Genomic DNA, 18,268 nt, shown 5'->3' on the forward strand with positions numbered 1-18,268 from the left:
CCAGCTTTACCATGTCTGATATAATGAAATAAACTTTGCTTGTGTCTTTTTGTAAATGTTAGTTACAATGAACTTCACTTTAAAGGAAGGAAAGTGAAAAGAATTATGAATAGAGCTGGCAATTTGGCACTTTTGTTCTTCTCTTACTCTTTCCTCTCCTTTATATATATATATATATATATATATATATATATATATATATCATTCATGTTTTTCTTTAGATACCTCTCTCAGGTTTATATATTCTCTTTAATCATTTTTTATATATAGGTGGTTTATTGTATCTAGACAAAAGAGATTGAGAATATAGGCAAGCCTATGGTAGGGTGAGGTAAAATGTATGAATTGAGGAAAAACACTTAGTCTAAAATGTTATTGAGTGAAGAGTGAAATATCATCTTGTAAGTTAGATAATTTCTTTGGATTATATGAGTCACATGAAATCTTGCTGAGTTTTTGTTTCAGTTTAGTGGGACTTTGCATGAAATATTTGACAAGAGTGTGATTTATCTGTTGAATGAGTCCATGATTGCGGAAATTTTGGAAGAAATGCCAGATAGATGTCTAAAATTGTTGGAATGAAAAATTTTGAGGAAATATTTTGGATAAATCTAACCCTTATTGCTCAAGTTCCTTGAATTTTGATTTGTTTGAGGACAAGCAGAGTTTAAGTTTAGGGTTGTGATGAATCCACATTTTATTGAATTTTTACTTGTCTTTTTTATGTTCCTTAATAAAAAAAAAAGTACACTTAGAGAGTGTAAATAACATAGAAATCTTATTTGAGTAAAATATCATAGGTTTTTTAAATTTTTATTAATTTATACTGATTTACATAAATATAGGTTGCAACTTTGATTATTTGAATAATTGTACAAGAATTTCCAAATTTATTCTATGAATTTTTGGCCTTAGAAAAAATTTGAAGTGAAAGTGATCACTTTCAAAAGTGATAGTGACCACTACAACAAGCTAGATTCAGAGGACAAACCAAAGTGACTATTTTCAGATGTAATAGTAGATACTACAGGGAGCCCAGAACGCAATAGGCTTACGCGTGTCTACTATCACAAACAATAATAGACACTACAACGAGTGCAAAACTGACGCAGAACTGCACGTGGCTACTTTCAAAAACAATAGTGGCTACGCACGCTCCACTATCACTTGCAATAGTGACTATTACAGAAAGGGTGGGCAAATATGAGAGCTGCATGTAGCTACTATCATTTACAATAGTAGCTACTATGGAAAACGTCTACTTTATTATAAATAGATTTTTGAACTTTTAAACTCTATAGTTTTTACCAAATTAGGATACTTTGCAGAGCTTAGGTCAACCTTAGGTGACAGCTAAAGGTCTAACCTAAGGTTTGATTTTCATTTCTTCTTTACTTTGCTTTGATTTTTGCATTGATGTTATTGAATTCTCTTCATTTTCACTTTGTATTTGTGAGATCCATCCTTATGGAAGGCTGGACCTTTTTGTAATCCCTAGTGAGTTCACTCAAAATCTTGAATTTCTAGGTTTTGAATGTTAATACAAATCATTTTCTTTCATGAATTTCTTCTTCTCAATATCTTGAATTGAATTAATGGTTGAATGAGGGAGATATTGTGTAATTAACTCTAACTCGTTTTAATACGATTCTAAACTTAGTTTGCTTAATTTTGGGTTTATTTCTAAGGTTGCTTAACCTTGGAAAAAGGGATTGGAGCCCATTAAAATTGCTTAATTTCGTATGAGACATTAAGACTGATTTTCGCTTGTTAAATCAACTTAATTCTGAAGAAAAGGAAGAGTGTTAAATTTTGAGAGGAATGAGGATAGAATCATGTGAATGAACTAGGGGTTACTACACTTTATTGATTGAGTTTTATAATTTTAACTTCTGCATCTCTTTAAACTTGGAATCAACAAACTCCCCCCCACCCCCCAATTTTTGTTCTTTTAATTATTTTCTTAGTAATTTTTTCATCATGTTTGATGGGTGTTTTCAATCAATATCCACGGAGACAACCTAGGCTTGCATCTTAAATTACATTAATTTTTCTGCATACTTTGATGATAATTAAAGACAAATCTTTATGCAAATCAAATCATTCATCACTAATAAAGACGACTTGTGGTGAATTGTATATTAAAACGTGTGATAAGTGTTGCAAATGAGTTAATGGATGAGGGAGGTAACTTAGTAAACCAGTTTAGGGCTGGCTCGTGGAGTGATGTTGGAAATATTTGGCATAGCAAAGCATCATTGTCTGTGTATAAGCTAACTTGGGTCGTGAAAATATCTATATGTTCTTTAGGGTCAGAAGTTCCATCAAATTTCTCCAATGTTATACCTTTCCAAGTATCCTGCAGTTTGGCTGCTAGAATCATTTGAGTAAATGGACTTCGTCCTGGTGTCCTGTCTTATTCACCCGAAGGAGTATTAGTTTTTGCCTGTTAGAATGTTTTTGGCTTTTCTTGCCAAGCTGACGATTCCCCTTGCTCTTAAATAAAAGGTGTGGTATGAGAAGGTATATAAGTTCTAATTTCACTTCTCATGTTAGCATTCTCTTTACATAAAGATGATAATTCGAGAACGTCTTTTTCTTTTTGGCATTGTATTTCCATCATCTCGGTCCTCGGCTGTTTTACTACCAAGGAGAGGTCCTCATCTTCCCCCCTTTCAGCCAGGACCTCAGGTGTAGGCTGATTCGGTGTGTTCTCGTCTTGTTGGTGAGGAAACTCCCATGGCTGGCTCGAACCCTCGTGTTGGCTCCTTGTTAACACTATGTCTAGTTCATGGTTGAGACGGTTAATGACCCACGATGAACACCAAAATGTTCCTGTATAGATACACTAAGCTGATCCTAACGGTGACGTTTCCCAGGAATGCTCCCAGATGTCTTTGTATGTGAAGAGAAGGAAGGGTAGCTGCAAAAGGCACTTCAAAGCTTAAATAAGAGCTCAATTTTAAGTGATAAATGCTTATTAAATGTTCGAAAAAGTTCTTCTTATCTGTATCTTTTACTTTCTTTTTATAGGCATTATATTAGACTAATGAGCTTTGATAAGTCAACCCTAGATTAGCTCTCTAATTATTGGAGTAATTAATCTTACCTTTTTGGGTTAATCATCTTAATTATCTTATTATTTTAATGTTACGACCGAAAGGGTGTCGGTATTTTTAGAGTGAGGTCGAACGAGTATTCGGTTTTTTTCCTCTTATATACCTTTTGTCCTTGGATAAGACTGAAAAGGTATTCAGTTTCTTATCTAATACAAACACAAAATCTAAACCCCAAGGTGATGTAAAAACCAATGGTTATGAGTTCATCTTCGTCTCCATCTTCTTCAACACTATTTTTATTGATACTTCCATTGGTGAAACAGCATCCCCTGGGCAATGATCTGGGAGTGGTGGACCACAAAGCACAGTATTCCCTTTATATGCAGAGGCATCGAAGGTTTGTAACTGAGTGCATTGTGGAATTTTGTCTGACAAGTTGTTGAAAGACAAGTACATGTAACTGAGAAAAGAGATGGTTTCTTGACAAGTCAAGTGATTCCAACATTTTCATATGACCAATGTTGTAGGGAATGAATCCTGTGAGATTATTTCTTGAGAGATTCAAGCCAGCTAATGCCGCAAGTGTTGTTATACTTTTGGATATCTCTCCTGTTTACTGGTTGCAAGAAAGATCAATGATTGTCATAAGTCGTAGATTTTTCTCATATTCTTGCTTTTGTCCTTTCCATCCCGACGTTGCTTTGTTAATGAAATTGTGAATTTGATCAGGAACCATAAACATGGTATCATCTATTGGATAAAGCATTGTCTGTCCTGAAAACGTCGTATTTCATAAAGCAATTATGCGACTGAGATACACTGGAATTTTCCCACTAATATTATTTTTAGAGAGATCCAACACTTGAAGAAACAGAAGATTACATAGGCTTGTGGGTATGCTTCCATTGAATTTATTTGCCTCTGGACGCAACACCATCAACTGTGGCAAGTTATGGCCTACCCATGCTGGTAATGTTCCTTGGAGATTGTTATTCTCAAAATCAATAAATCGTAATCGGCTACAAAAGGTCAAGGATGAAATTTCACCAGAGAAGTTGTTGCTATTTAAATTAATCGACTCAATTTGTAGTAAAGCGCCAAAAGATTGGGGTATCCTCCCTGATAAATTGTTTTTTGCCAGAGTTAAAAAAACTAAATGACTGGGGCATCGGGGATGAACAATTAGTAGCTAAATGAACGATAGTGTTAAAAAGTTTCCTATTAAATAATCCATGTTTTTCTCATAAGTTTAGCCAAACCTATTTCATTAATGAGTTGAGTAAAGATTTTAATTTTAATGGCTTTAATATTAATTATTAATGCTTCATATTACATTGTTGCAATTACGATCAACATATTATTATTTGTAATTCATAACAACACTAAAATGACTTAGTTATTAAAATAGTGATATACATCACATTAATGTATTGAGTGATGAAAGAAAGAGAAATAGAAAATGTAACAAATAACAAAAAGTGATGATAAAAATAAATTCTAAGTGAAAAATGAGGCAAAAAGTGATACGTACATATATGGTTTAATATATATAAAAATAAAATAAAATTGTGACAAAAAAATTTAATTACTCATTAGATAAATTTGTATAAAAGGTGATTAATTGCCTTCATAAAAGTTTGACTAAATGTATTAATTTTAAAGAGTAATATTATTTTACACTAAATTTGGATATACACTCTATACAAATTAAAAAATAGTAATGTTATAATTATGTAAGGTGTCTGACGTAAATACCCAAAATGTTAAAATAATATTATTTAATTTAAATTAGTTTAAATATAAAATAGTTCTGGCATTTAATTACTTATTTTGTTTTTTGTTCTATTTTTTATTTTAATTCTTTATAAAATATATATTTTTTAATCCCTCTTACTAACATAATTCAATAAAAAAATTGTCACATCAATTTTTTTTATCGATTTATATCAACGACAAAGACAAGAATAAATATTTGTAAAAATTTAAGAAATAAGATTAAAAAAATCAAAAACACCAAATAAAAAGTATTTAAATATGCAGATAAATTTTATATTTTATTAGCATCTAGATTAATATATTATTTAATATATTGCAAGAATTTTTATACAATTTCTTAGACAATACCAAATTATAGGTAAAACTCATGAAATTATTAATGAAATTCAAACAAGTTAGACTTGTTAAATGAAACATTCCTTCCCATCTTTTTAACTAATCAAATTTATGTTTCTTTTTTAGTTTTTAATATAGAGCTTAGTTTAAAGTCTTGATTAAGGTATAAAAAAATTCTAACATAATAGAATGGATGCTAATTGTGATGTTACTTTTTTTATTCGACTGTTACACAAAATTTAAAAGAAATAAATAAAATTCCTAATTTATTATATTTTTTTAATAAAATGTTTCTTACAATTATTAAAAAATGATAATAAAATATAAAAAATTTAAAATATTTTGAAAAGGGTTAAAAGATTAGAGAAAGAAATATCAAGTAACATATAATTGAAATAAATTATAATTTAAATAAATATAACTGAAATAAAATAAAAGTGAAATATGAAAAGAAATAAATAAATTTTCATGTGTTATTATAATAATAGAAAATTAAAACATATAAAAATTTTGAACTTTTTACGAAATTTGGTTCTTTTTCTACAGAGTCTATCAAATAACAAAATAGTTGCTTTAATACAAATAATTGATATGTTATGAGTTGCGTGTTATGCAAATAAATTGTCAAGGTAGTAAAACTGTTTAAACTCACCTTACTCAACCCACTCACCATCTTAATCAAGACCATTCCTTGCCCACTCTTAACAAATATAACTTTTATGATTCTCTCCTACGTTCATAAATACTTGTAAATTTGATTGTCCATTATGCAGATTTATTTATATCTTTTTATTAAATTATATAATTTTATAATACATACAAATTATAATTTAAATATAAAATATATCATAATAAAATTGTATTATATTAAATAATATCAATTATAATTATATTAAATAATATTATGAAATATTTTTTGTATATATAATTTTTTTATATATTCTATATATTTTTTTATCCTCTCAATGATGAGAATTTTTATTTATTTTGTTTATTTTATTCTAAATAATGCAACATATATGACTAAATAGAAGTTTAAACAAGTATAATCCAATAAAACTCAACGGTTATCCTTATCTTTTGATAAAAATGAAAATAAAAAATACACAATGGTAGAGTAAAAGGAGTAATTGTGTAACATTAAAAATTATAGAATTTCATATTTTCTAAATTTTATTAAAATTATTTGATAACCTAATAAAAATATTCATGATAAAATTTAGAAACAAATTACTAAAAAAATAATTAAATAATAAATTAAAAAACTTAAAATAGAAACAATGATGCGTCAATAAATTTTTATTTTTTTAAATTAAATTAACCTAACAATGAAAGAATACAATACAAATATGTTATGAAACATTGTTGAGTTTTTTCCAGTAATATTATATATAAAAAAATATCTAAATAGAATGGAAGTCATTTTAAATACTCAAGTTGGACAACAATTTTGGCTTCAGAATTCGGTTATCAGGAAACCGAATTCTGAAAAACTTTTTCTTGTTTGTTTTTGTTTAGAGTTTAGTTTTATTTTATGTTTTTATATAATAAAACAAATATTATTATTTAAATTATATTTATATATTTATATTTTATTAAAATAAATATTTATAAATATTTTATTAGTTATATATAATAAAATAAGTTTTATTATTTGAATTATGTTTATATTTTTATATTATTTAAAAATGAATAAAAATAATAATATTATTAAATTTAAATGTTTATTAAAATTTATTTGACATATTTAAGATAATAAATAATTTTTTTATTATTATATTATTTAATATAATTTTGATTTTTTGAAAATGATATTAATATTATATTCTAAAATTATATTTTTAGTTATTTAATATTATATTTTAAAAAAATAAAAATTACAATAATAATTTATTTAATTTTATATATTTATAAAATAAGTAAAAGTATTAAATAATAACTAGTTTATTTATTTATTTTGAGATATCAATCTTTATTAAAATTTATACATACTTATTTATTTAAAAAATATGTTATTAATATTAATAAACATAATTAAATAATATTATATAGATATATTATATAAATAATTATATATTTAATATAAATTACAAATACTAAAAGTTTAAAAGTTGCAATGACATTCATAAAATTAAAAATGACATTAAAAAAATTTTAAAATAATAACAACAACATAAATCAATGGCGGGAACTAGAAGCTTGAGCGTTGTTTGGACATGTCTTTCGTGTGTGACCAGGGGTATGACAATAAAAATAATTTTTTGCCTGACTTTGTTATTCTCTAATGTTCATATATGTTCTTATCCTACTCTCTCATACCAAAGTTTATTTATAAATATGTTCATCAAAGGCCAGTTGTTTTCATTCAAACTTGCATCTATCTTTGTTCTTCGTTTCTCTCTGTCTTTGCTCCCATTACTAAAAATGTTGTTTTGGAAGAAAAATGAACATAGGTCCGCCTTCATTGAAAGAACGGTAAGTTTTACACATTACCATTATTAACTGAATATGTAAATCAATATTCTATATATAATGTTACTAATTTATTAATAACTGCAAGAAACTAAAAACATGATTTCATCTTTCTGTCATTCAATGCTAGAACTCAGTCCTCTAGTTGTTCCTATACTTGAACAACTTGGTTTTGCTAAGATAGTAAAGTTAAAGCATCTTAAGGTGGATCACACATTGATAATAGCTTTGATCGAGAGGTGGAGACCTGAAACTCACACATTCCATTTTCCAACAGGAAAGTGCACCATAACTCTGAAGGATGTTGCATACAGAGATGTCCAACTGTGGACATCATGTACCGTCATCCTTTGTTTTACAATTGTTGAATGGCACCAAACAGATAGAGTCAAATTACAGTTTCGTCTCTTCCAAGAAATCCCTTTTTCACCGAATAATTTGAATGACCTCAACAAAATTGACATGAGAGGAAGACAAGATAAAAATTGGGTTACAAGACATGCTCAATGGATCGAGATATGGAACAATAGACGTGAGCTGATAATAACGAGTCATCCAATGCAAGGTCTATTGTGTCACACACAAGAATACATGGAATGGTATATTGCCAATTCAATTTATTTCTTATCTATGTCACCACTACTATGAGATCTAAGGAAGAGCGACCAACAACTAAGGACTGCCAACACATTTGAAATTGGTACGACTTCTACATCGTCATGCCACGAGACTGCATCAATTCCTCTGAATATTACGCCAGAAACAAACATAATTAACACAAGACATTCTTTTACAACAACATCAAAGGATTTTTTTACAAACTTATTTGGAGTTGATTTTACAACTTTATTTTCAGCACAAACTTATATGCAGTCTCTTTACCAACTGAATTTTTTCTTATGAACCTGGTAATTCATCAAATGCATTCCAACAACTAGACCTTAATAATGATCCAAATCCTCCACAAGTTCATCCTGAAATCCTAGAGTAAAAATCACAACGACAAAACTCACCACGTCACAGACGTTGCCCTCATTGTAGAACTGACCACCATTACAGACATAGTTAATTATTAATGTTGTTATGAATTTGTTATCATTTTTATTAATACACTTTGTCTTCATCAATGTTACATTAGTAATATGAAAACGTTAATTTCAAAATATTTGTCTCAACTATAAATAATTAACTTATAATTTAATATTTTATTTACTTTTTAAAAATATACTCCCTCTGGTCCTTTTTATAAGAAACAAAAGACTAAATCTCCATGATCAAGGAAAATAATTAAGTTACTTATGTTTTCCATAAATACCCATGATATTTAATGTTGTAGTTAGTAATTTGTACAATTAATAATACTAATAAAAGAAAGGTATAAAAGAAATTTAACAATTAATGCTTATTGAATCTATCATTTATTTCTTATAAAAAGAACCAAAGAAATGTTCTATTTTATTTTTTATAAAAAGGAACGGAAGGAGTATTTTTTATTTTCAAATAAAATTTATTCAAAATTATAATAGTAAAGTTTTAGAGTTTAGGGTATTAAAAAATTATAATATTAAATAATGTCATTTTTAAAAAAACTAATTTAATTAAAATAAAATTTTTATTCAAAATATCATTTTATCATACTAATATTTAAAAATATTAAGTCAAAATTACATATTTAAATAAATAAAATAATATTTAATATATTTATTTAATTTTTTAAAATATATTTATTATTCTTTAAGTATAAATAATCTAAGTATTAACATTATTATCTAAAATAATATACTTATTATTTAAATATTTTAATTAGTTTTTCAAAATATCTAAAATAATTTATTTATTATTTAATTATTTTTATTAATTTTTAAATATTATAAAAATATAAACATAATTTAAATAATAAAACTTATTTTATTATATATAACTAACAAAATATTTATAAATATATAAATATAATTTAAATAATAATATTTATTTTATTATATAATAACATAAAATAAAACTAAACTTAAAAAAAAAAAAGCAATTCAAAATTCAGTTACCTGAATATCAAGATTGTTGCTCAAAATTTAGATTTAATTGAATAATTAAAATGGTCTTCATTCTATTTAGGTTTTTTTTTTTATTTTAATATTGCTGTGAAAAACTCAACATTGGTTGGTATAAATACTGTAGCCTTGTTTTTTGATCACACAACCCCTCGGTCTTGGCATCCCTCTTAGGGATGGAAACAGACCAGGCCGCCTGACAGGGGCCTGTGGCTTGGCCTGATTTAGGCCTGACCTGACCTGACCTTTTTAATAAATAAACTAGGCTTAGACTTTTTTTAAAGCCTGTTTAAGTAAATGAACCAGACTTGAGCTGTTTATAAAGCCTGTTAAGCCTGACATGCTGACCTGTATAAAAATATATATATATATATATATATATATATATTATAATTTAAAAATAGAGCTGTCAAAATATATTAAAATAATTAAGTTATTTAATAATATATTTTTTATATTCTTAATTTTGTTATTATTAAATAAATATATTATGTTATAATTTTATTTATTTATAATTATAATAAACATAAATTATATTCTATTAAATATTAAAAATATTTATACATGATTACACTTTTTAAATAATAAATTTATTTAATAATAAGTTATTGCATTTATTATATTTAAAAAATTTAGAAAATAGTTAAATCTTTGCTAACAGGCTTCAGGCCAGGTCAGGCCTAAAATAAAGCCTTTAACAGGTAACAAGTCAGGCTCAGGCCTAATAATTATGTAACAGGTCAGGCCTGTTTAGAGTAAAGCCTGGGCTGACTTAACCTGTTTCCATCTCTAGTCCCTCCCCACTCTTTTGAACACACAACCCCTGTTCTTTCTGCCATCATCCATCACTTCTCAAAGATCGAAGATGTCAACCATGCTGGAACAATCGAAAAACCAGAAAGCTGTCCCTCAACATGGCCCTCTACCTGCGAGCAACTTCAGGTTCAAAGATATCTTCTTTTTTATATTTATTATTCTTTAAGTATAAATAATCTAAGTATTAACATTATTATCTAAAATAATATACTTATTATTTAAATATTTTAATTAATTTTTCAAAATATCTAAAATAATTTACTTATTATTTAATTATTTTAATTAATTTTTAAATTTTTTAATTATTATTATTTTTTAAAAATATTATTTATTATCTTATGTCAAATAATTTTAATAAACATTTAAAATTAATATTATTTTTATTTTTATTGATTTTTAAATAATATAAAAATATAAACATAATTTAAATAATAAAACTTATTTTATTGTATATAACTAACAAAATATTTATAAATATATAAATATAATTTAAATAATAATATTTATTTTATTATATAAAAACATAAAATAAAACTAAACTCTAAAGAAAAAAAAAAAAATTCAAAATTCGGTTACCTGAATATCAAGATTGTTGCCCCAATTTTAGATTTAATTGAATAATTAAACTGGTCTTCATTCTATTTAGGTTTTTTTATTTTATTTTAATATTGCTGTGAAAAACTCAACATTGATTGGTATAAATAATGTAGCTTCGTTCTTTTGATCACACAACCCCTGGTCTTGGCGTCCCTCCCACTCTTTTCAACACACAACCCCTGTTCTTTCCTCTGCCATCATCCATCACTTCTCAAAGATCGAAGATGTCAACCAAGGTGGAACAATCGGAAAACCAGAAAGCTGTCTCTCAATATGGCCCTCTACCTGTCGTCGAGCAACTTCAGGTTCAAAGATATCTTCTTTTTTATATTCTTACTCACCTCATTTAGTTTTTCCCCCCTTTATATACCTTTTTCGCATTTCAATTCACACCCATTATATTTTAGGGCAAAAATCTCTTTTGTGTTTTCTGTTGATACCTAACGCTTAATCACAATGTCAGACATTGGATATAGCCTCCACAGATGTTAAAAAGTTTAAAGGAATCAGAAAAGCTGAAGTTGACAAGGTTATCGAAGCAGGTATTATTCACCTTCATAAAATAATATTAATAAGTATATTCGAATACTAGTCTTTCTTTTTTTGGAAATAATTTCATTTTTTTATTTATTTTAGAAAAAACATTTCTATTTAGAATATATTTCATATTTATTATTCTATAAATATTCATTAACATAATAATCAGTAACATAATAATAATTCTCAAATGTTCATTCAAATCGACTAATAATTAATACTAACCCAGTATATTTTTCACATTCATAGGAGTCATTTATTTTTCTGCTCTACGAATGTGATATTTTTTGGGCATTTCTAATTTTATCAAGCTTTATCCCTATTTTGGCATTTTTAATTTCTGGAATTTTAGCCCCGATTAGCAAAAGACCAGAAAAACTTTGAGAATCTATTATCCTTGGCCATTTCTTTTGATTGTTATGAAGGTCTTCTGATGTTTGCTTTCTTTTCTTTATTTACAGCTTCTAAGCCTGTGCCTATGGATTTTATTAGTGGTAGTGAACTCCAGGCCAAGCGCAATGCAACCATTCAGATAACTACAGGATCAAGAGAGCTTGACAAGATATTGGAAGGTCAGAATCAGAAACAATAACACCTTGTTTAATGTCTGTGTGGAATTCACTGTTAGTGTCTTAAACTTGATACTGCTGTTTATGCCAGGTGGAATTGAGACAGGTTCTATCACTGAGTTACATGGTGAATTTGAAACTGGGAAGACTCAATTGTGTCTCACTCTCTGTGTCACTTGCCAGGTCTTTACGGCAGTCAGAATACATTCATGCTAAATAAGTTGTTGTAGTGTATTCAGTTTCAAACTTGTCTTGTCATGTTTGGCATGAAATTTGAGTTTGTGAAGCTATTGGTTCATACATACTGTGTCATACCTTTGCCTAATGTTTCAATTTATTGTTGATGTTGTAGTTGCCACTAGACAAAGGAGGTGCTAAGGGGAAAGTTATGTACATAGATACAGGGGGCTCATTTAGGCCTCAACGACTCTCACAGATAGCAGATAGGTATAATGATTCTTGATATTAAGACTTTGCTTGCATGTGTCTTTGATATGTTGGTATGTCCATTCAATATTTATGTTTCTTTTTGCTACAGGTTTGGATTGGATGGGTCTGATGTATTGGGAAATGTCACTTATGTTAGAGTGAATAACACTGATCAGCAATCACGGTTTCTGCTGCAAGCAGCTTCAAAGATGGTGGAAACAAGGTGTGACTTTTGATGGTTCCCTTTGCTCAGTTTTGTTTAGGTCTGCCAAAATCAACATAATATGCCTTTTAAATACGCATAATGATAAACAAGTGCATTATGCTTATCTTGATTTATCATAGGCTAGCATTATTACCAGATGAAGTGGCTGTGTTTTATTCCTTTGTGTTTTTTTTTTCTTGGGCCCAGACCCAGAGTTGTTAGATTTCCTTAAATAGTGATATTTGATTCTGCAAGTAAGAAAACTCTTTTTGTTTGGGTGGCAAAACATGCTCTTGAGGCTTAAATTTTGATTGATATACACAGGTTTGGTTTACTGATAGTAGACAGTGCTATTGCCCACTATAGAACAGATTTTGGTAGGGGAGAGTTTTCAGACCGGCAAATGCATCTAGGCAAGTTTCTGAGGAACCTTCAGAAATTAGCATATGAGGTAAAACTCATTGTTGGGCTGGCAGTGCACCTAACTTTCTTGGTCAAACTAATTCAAGATCCTGGCTTAGGATATTAAATTACATAACATAGTAGTTTGGAGCTAATAAGTTTTTTTTATTCTTTAATTGTAGTTTGGTGTGGCTGCTGTAATAACAAATCAAGTAGACGGTGGTGAACCTAAGCCTATTGGAGGCAACATTGTGGCTCATGCTGTAACAACAAGGTCAAATTTGAACTGCAGAATATGAAATGTTTCTTTTTTATTTCTTCTTTAAGTTTGACCCTTAATTTCTTGATGATAGGTTAGCTCTCATGAAAGGAAATGGGAAAGAGCGAATATGTAAAGTGATAAGTTCTCCGTGTTTGGCCAAAGCTGAAGCAAGATTTCAGATTTGTGCTGAAGGAATTGTGGACGTTAAAGACTGATATAATCAAATTTACTTTTTTACCTGTGCTTGTGTCTTTTTGTGATATACATCCTTAGTTTTAGAGTTTTTTGAACTTCTCTTGAATGATGGATATTCTTCTCAAGATCTATTTCTTTTGCCAAAGATTTCTCAAGCATTTGCAGAATATATGTTTGTTGCTCAACCGTTTGAAGTGTTAGCCCGGCATTTACATTCAAAAATTTATCATCTTCTTTGATGATTTCACCTGCTTCACAGTTATCTGTTGTCATCGAAAATGCACCAATAAGATAAAAAGAAACCTTTATTAAAAAAATGCAGACTTATTCACATTAATTTATTCTTAATCAAGGAACAGAAATTTTGAGCCAGACCGTTCAATGTCCTCAACAGAACAAACTTTCTTTCTTTCTTTCTTTCTGTTTCTAATTTTATAATAGAAGTAATCCTAAAGAAAAGTTCTGGCTGACTTTTATAGGATCAATTTCACATGGAAATAGAAGAGAAACCCCATATAATTTAGAACAGAAATAAAAGAATGCCCTTTTTAACATAACTTCATGAAAACATAAAATTTGTAAAGAAATGTGTTAGAAACTTAGAATATTATGAAAATATTCAATATTATCTACTTCGTATCTCAGAATATCGACCTTCTAGGGTCAGTTTCCTATTTCCTCAATATATCTTAAGATTGATTACCATATCTCCGTATTTCATGATTTGTTTCTACGTATTTAGGATCATGATTAGTATAAACAAGGGTTAGTGGTCTAACCTTTCATGAATAATTCTAAATCATCTTACCTTTTACGCCAACAAATTCTCCTAATTACTAAATGGAGAAACTGTAAAATATTTTTTATATTTTCAAGATGTAAATGCATATAGTTGTTCATTTAATACCTAGTTTATAAAGTTGGAGGAGGATTATTAGGAAGATCTGTAGGAGGACATAGCAAAACTCATCAAGTCAATATCAATTTCGTAGTATTTTATAACTATTCTTTCTATCATCTCCCTCTACACCTAAAACCTGATAATATCAACAAAATGAATAAAATGAGATCCCCAGCATACTGTTTTCTGCCTTCTTAAAAGAAGACAAAGTCCTCACAAAACTAGCTGATTGCATCTTAATATCATTAAACTGCTCTTCAGACTGCTTCAACTTTTGTTCAGAATCAAGCAATTTGTCTTGCATTGCCATGAAAGCCTCTCCCAAGTGAGTGCAAGAACACTCTCTCTCTCTAACTTCAGCAATCCAAGCTTGAAGACTGTCCAAGAATCCTCCCAACTCTCTTACCTCTGAATCCAACACCCCACATAACAGATCAAATTCCACACACTTTTCCAAAGAACCAAGCCCCCTGTGATCCTCCAAATCCAAGGACTTAAATTCACTCTCCATGGTTGCAAGATGCATCACAAAAATGCTCAAGTTGGAACTTTCTCTGAGAAACAAGCCAAACTAAAATCCAGCTTTGTAAGCATTGTACTGCAAACAATGCCCAGATCTCCCACTGCATCTCTATTTGATGATGAAACAACACCTTCAAGATCAACATTGACATCAAAAGTAGATGATGTAACTGCTTCAAGTTCTGCACTTTGAGCGCTGATTCTAACACCCCACTTACTAAAAGTAAAAAATTTAAGAATTTTAGTTGTCACAAAGTGGATCCAATGAATTTGGGTGAAGAGATTGGGAAAAAGAGGAACTTGAACAAAGTTACAGAGTTTGAACAGTAGAATACGGAGACAGAATCAGAATTTTCCAATTTACAATGTTTCGGATAGAATAAGAAATTACATCATACCGTTGATCCGATCTATAACTTGCAGTTTCCATGTTACATCCCGCCCTTAACGCAACGTTTTGGGTCCAGTGTCATTAGTTTTTTTTTTTATAATGGCTATTAATTTTTAGGCTTGAATATGATTCAGTGTTTTAAAATATATTAAATTTTAATGCTTATAAAATTAATTTTTAAAATTTTCACGTTTTTCAAAAATTTCTTCTTTTTAAATATAGAGATTAAAATGGCAAAAATAATTTTATAGGAATCAAAATCAAAATCAAAATATAATATATTTTGAAGAACGAAATATATATTTAAGGCTACTTTTATTTACTGTTATAGTTTTTATTTACATGTGGATTGGTCAAAATATTTATTTAAAACATTTTAGTATGGTTTGCTTTCATTGTTAAGAAGATTTTTTTAAAAAGTATTTTGATAAAAACAATTATAAAATAATATTTCTTTGCAGTAAGACAATACAATGATTCAATTCTAATAATCAATTTAAATTTTGGATTTTTTTTTCAAACTCATTTCTTCACACTTCCTTGTGCTCCTTTTGCTCATTATTAAAACTTACTTCTTTGAATCTCTTTCCACTAATTAAGTCATCTTCACTTTATATTTATCAGTAACTTTTTCTAGATTCACTTTTCTAAATTGAAATTTTAGTTTTGAAAATAATAAGCCTCCACTGGTTGGTACCTTAATATTTTTTAACAAAAGTCCAGCCAAAAGCATAAATAATATTGCAAAGAAATATTTTCTATTTTTATGTTTTATTAAATATTCATATAAAATGATAAAAAAATCATTTCAACTACTAATAAAAACACAAAATAATTTTTTTTAACTAAAGTAAGCATATTAGTAAGTTTTAATTATCAGTAATGTTTAAAAAATACACGACACATGGAGAGAAAGAAATTGATGTGCCAATGTTAATCCCTTCCTCAACAACTGAAGACTAATCCTTTTTGAGCTGAATAAATTATTAAAGTGAAATATAGTTTCTTCAAACAAAATATATTCTATACATGTAATCAATTAAGAATTAAAGTGACACTAACTTTAATTTCATTGAAGTGATTATAATTTCTTTCAACAAAATTACGTGGGAGTGAATTTTCGATACTTCTGTAATACGCACTTTCTTTGCTGATTTATTATTTATTTAGTAACTTCCTCTTTACTTTTAATTTAAAAAAACAAATAATAAAAAAATTATTCCAAAGAAATAAATAAAAGAGATATAAGATAAATATAAAATTTGAGGGTGAAAAATAATTATAATTATATATTCTTATCGATAGGTAATGCTACTTGAAATTTAATTTCTTTTTTCTTAATGACTACTTGAAATTAAAAGAAAAGAAATTTGTGAAATCACATAAAGCCCCTGGCCGACACCAGAACCACAAGGCCAACCATGCAGTGTCCTCTCCTTTTCTCTCCCATGTTCACTGTTTTGTTTAAAACATTATCTATGTGGGTCATCATTCTCATGCTACAATATCTCATTTTTCTTACTTAATTTTAATAAATTTTGTAAGTTTTGTTACAAAAATATAATTACATAAACATAATCATGCATGACACATGAAGCGTGAGATCAATTAGAAAACTAGTTCCTTGTATATTTATCAAACCTTGTACTATTTGCCTTTATACTATACAATGTTCCAAACATGACACAATGAATATCAAATTTATGTAATATGAATAAATAAATGATTTGTCAAAAAAAAAATAAAAAATCCCCAACTATACACCTTATGTGACTCTGCCAAGTAGAAGTAAGCATGACTTAGAAAATCTATAGTAGAATCTAAGTGACAAATCATATCAGCAAGCCCATGTAGGGCCGTAAGGCGGAGAATTGCATTGTGTTACAAAGAGTAGGAAAAAAAATTCACAATTTTTAAATTTTATAACAAATATCCAAATAAAGCATTTAAAATTTTTCTGTCACACAAAATAAATAAATATAAAAAAAATCAAATTATACCAATGTAAATAACACTCACTTTTACACCATCAATAACTACATAAAATATGATTTTCATTAATCCAATCATTCAATTATAATTATTTATGACCTTGACTATGGGTGTTAAAGTTTATCAATCAACAAAAATGTATATAACTAAATAGTCTTTATTTTCATATATTTTTAAAATATAAATTATGTTAATTTTAATGTATATGAAATAAGATATCAAATAATTTTCCATTGATTTAAAATGTTACATATATAATTTATGTGATTAGAACTTTAAATCTAACAATTGATTTTAAGATTAAATTATCCAATAAAAAATTCTTAAACAATGCAAGAATGGGTATAACTTATACTATATATATGTCTCCTATTTCTCATGGCCACATTCTAGCCATAAACACCTTGGATTGACTCTAAACCTTATATTGAACTGATCATACAGTGAAGTCTAATACTAGATAAAGGATTTAATATGCAATTATGCCTAACACACCACAACAAATTCTTTAGTCATGGTAATTTCACAACAACAAGACAAGATAATTCAATATGTTACAAAGAATTCAAATATGCTGACGCATTGCTTAAATCTTGATCATGAATCTGGAAGACCATGCATAAAAATTGTCCTCCCAGAACTGTATTTTCAACACTATTCCTATGGAATCAATTGATGAAAAACTTCTAGTTCTTGTTAAGTAGATAGCATATGTTGTTGTGATGCTCTTCTGCTTGCAAGCTTTCATAATATTTGACAAGA

At 28.0% G+C, this 18,268-nt stretch overlaps 1 protein-coding gene across 1 annotated transcript; it reads left to right on the top strand.

Moving 5' to 3' along the window:
* Positions 1-11,236: 11,236 nt before the first annotated feature.
* LOC113867662 (DNA repair protein RAD51 homolog 1-like) lies at positions 11,237-13,883 on the top strand. The gene is made up of 9 exons (XM_027503075.1): positions 11,237-11,406; positions 11,565-11,643; positions 12,100-12,210; positions 12,299-12,390; positions 12,560-12,654; positions 12,746-12,859; positions 13,166-13,292; positions 13,426-13,517; positions 13,597-13,883. Exons 1-9 carry the CDS (start codon positions 11,326-11,328, stop codon positions 13,718-13,720), a joined length of 915 nt encoding a protein of 304 aa, XP_027358876.1. The 5' UTR covers positions 11,237-11,325; the 3' UTR covers positions 13,721-13,883.
* The last annotated feature ends 4,385 nt before the right edge of the window (positions 13,884-18,268 follow it).

Source organism: Abrus precatorius, unplaced genomic scaffold (assembly GCF_003935025.1).
Source record: "Abrus precatorius isolate BTA unplaced genomic scaffold, Abrus_2018 Scaffold5, whole genome shotgun sequence".
NCBI classification, from domain to species: Eukaryota; Viridiplantae; Streptophyta; class Magnoliopsida; order Fabales; family Fabaceae; genus Abrus; species Abrus precatorius.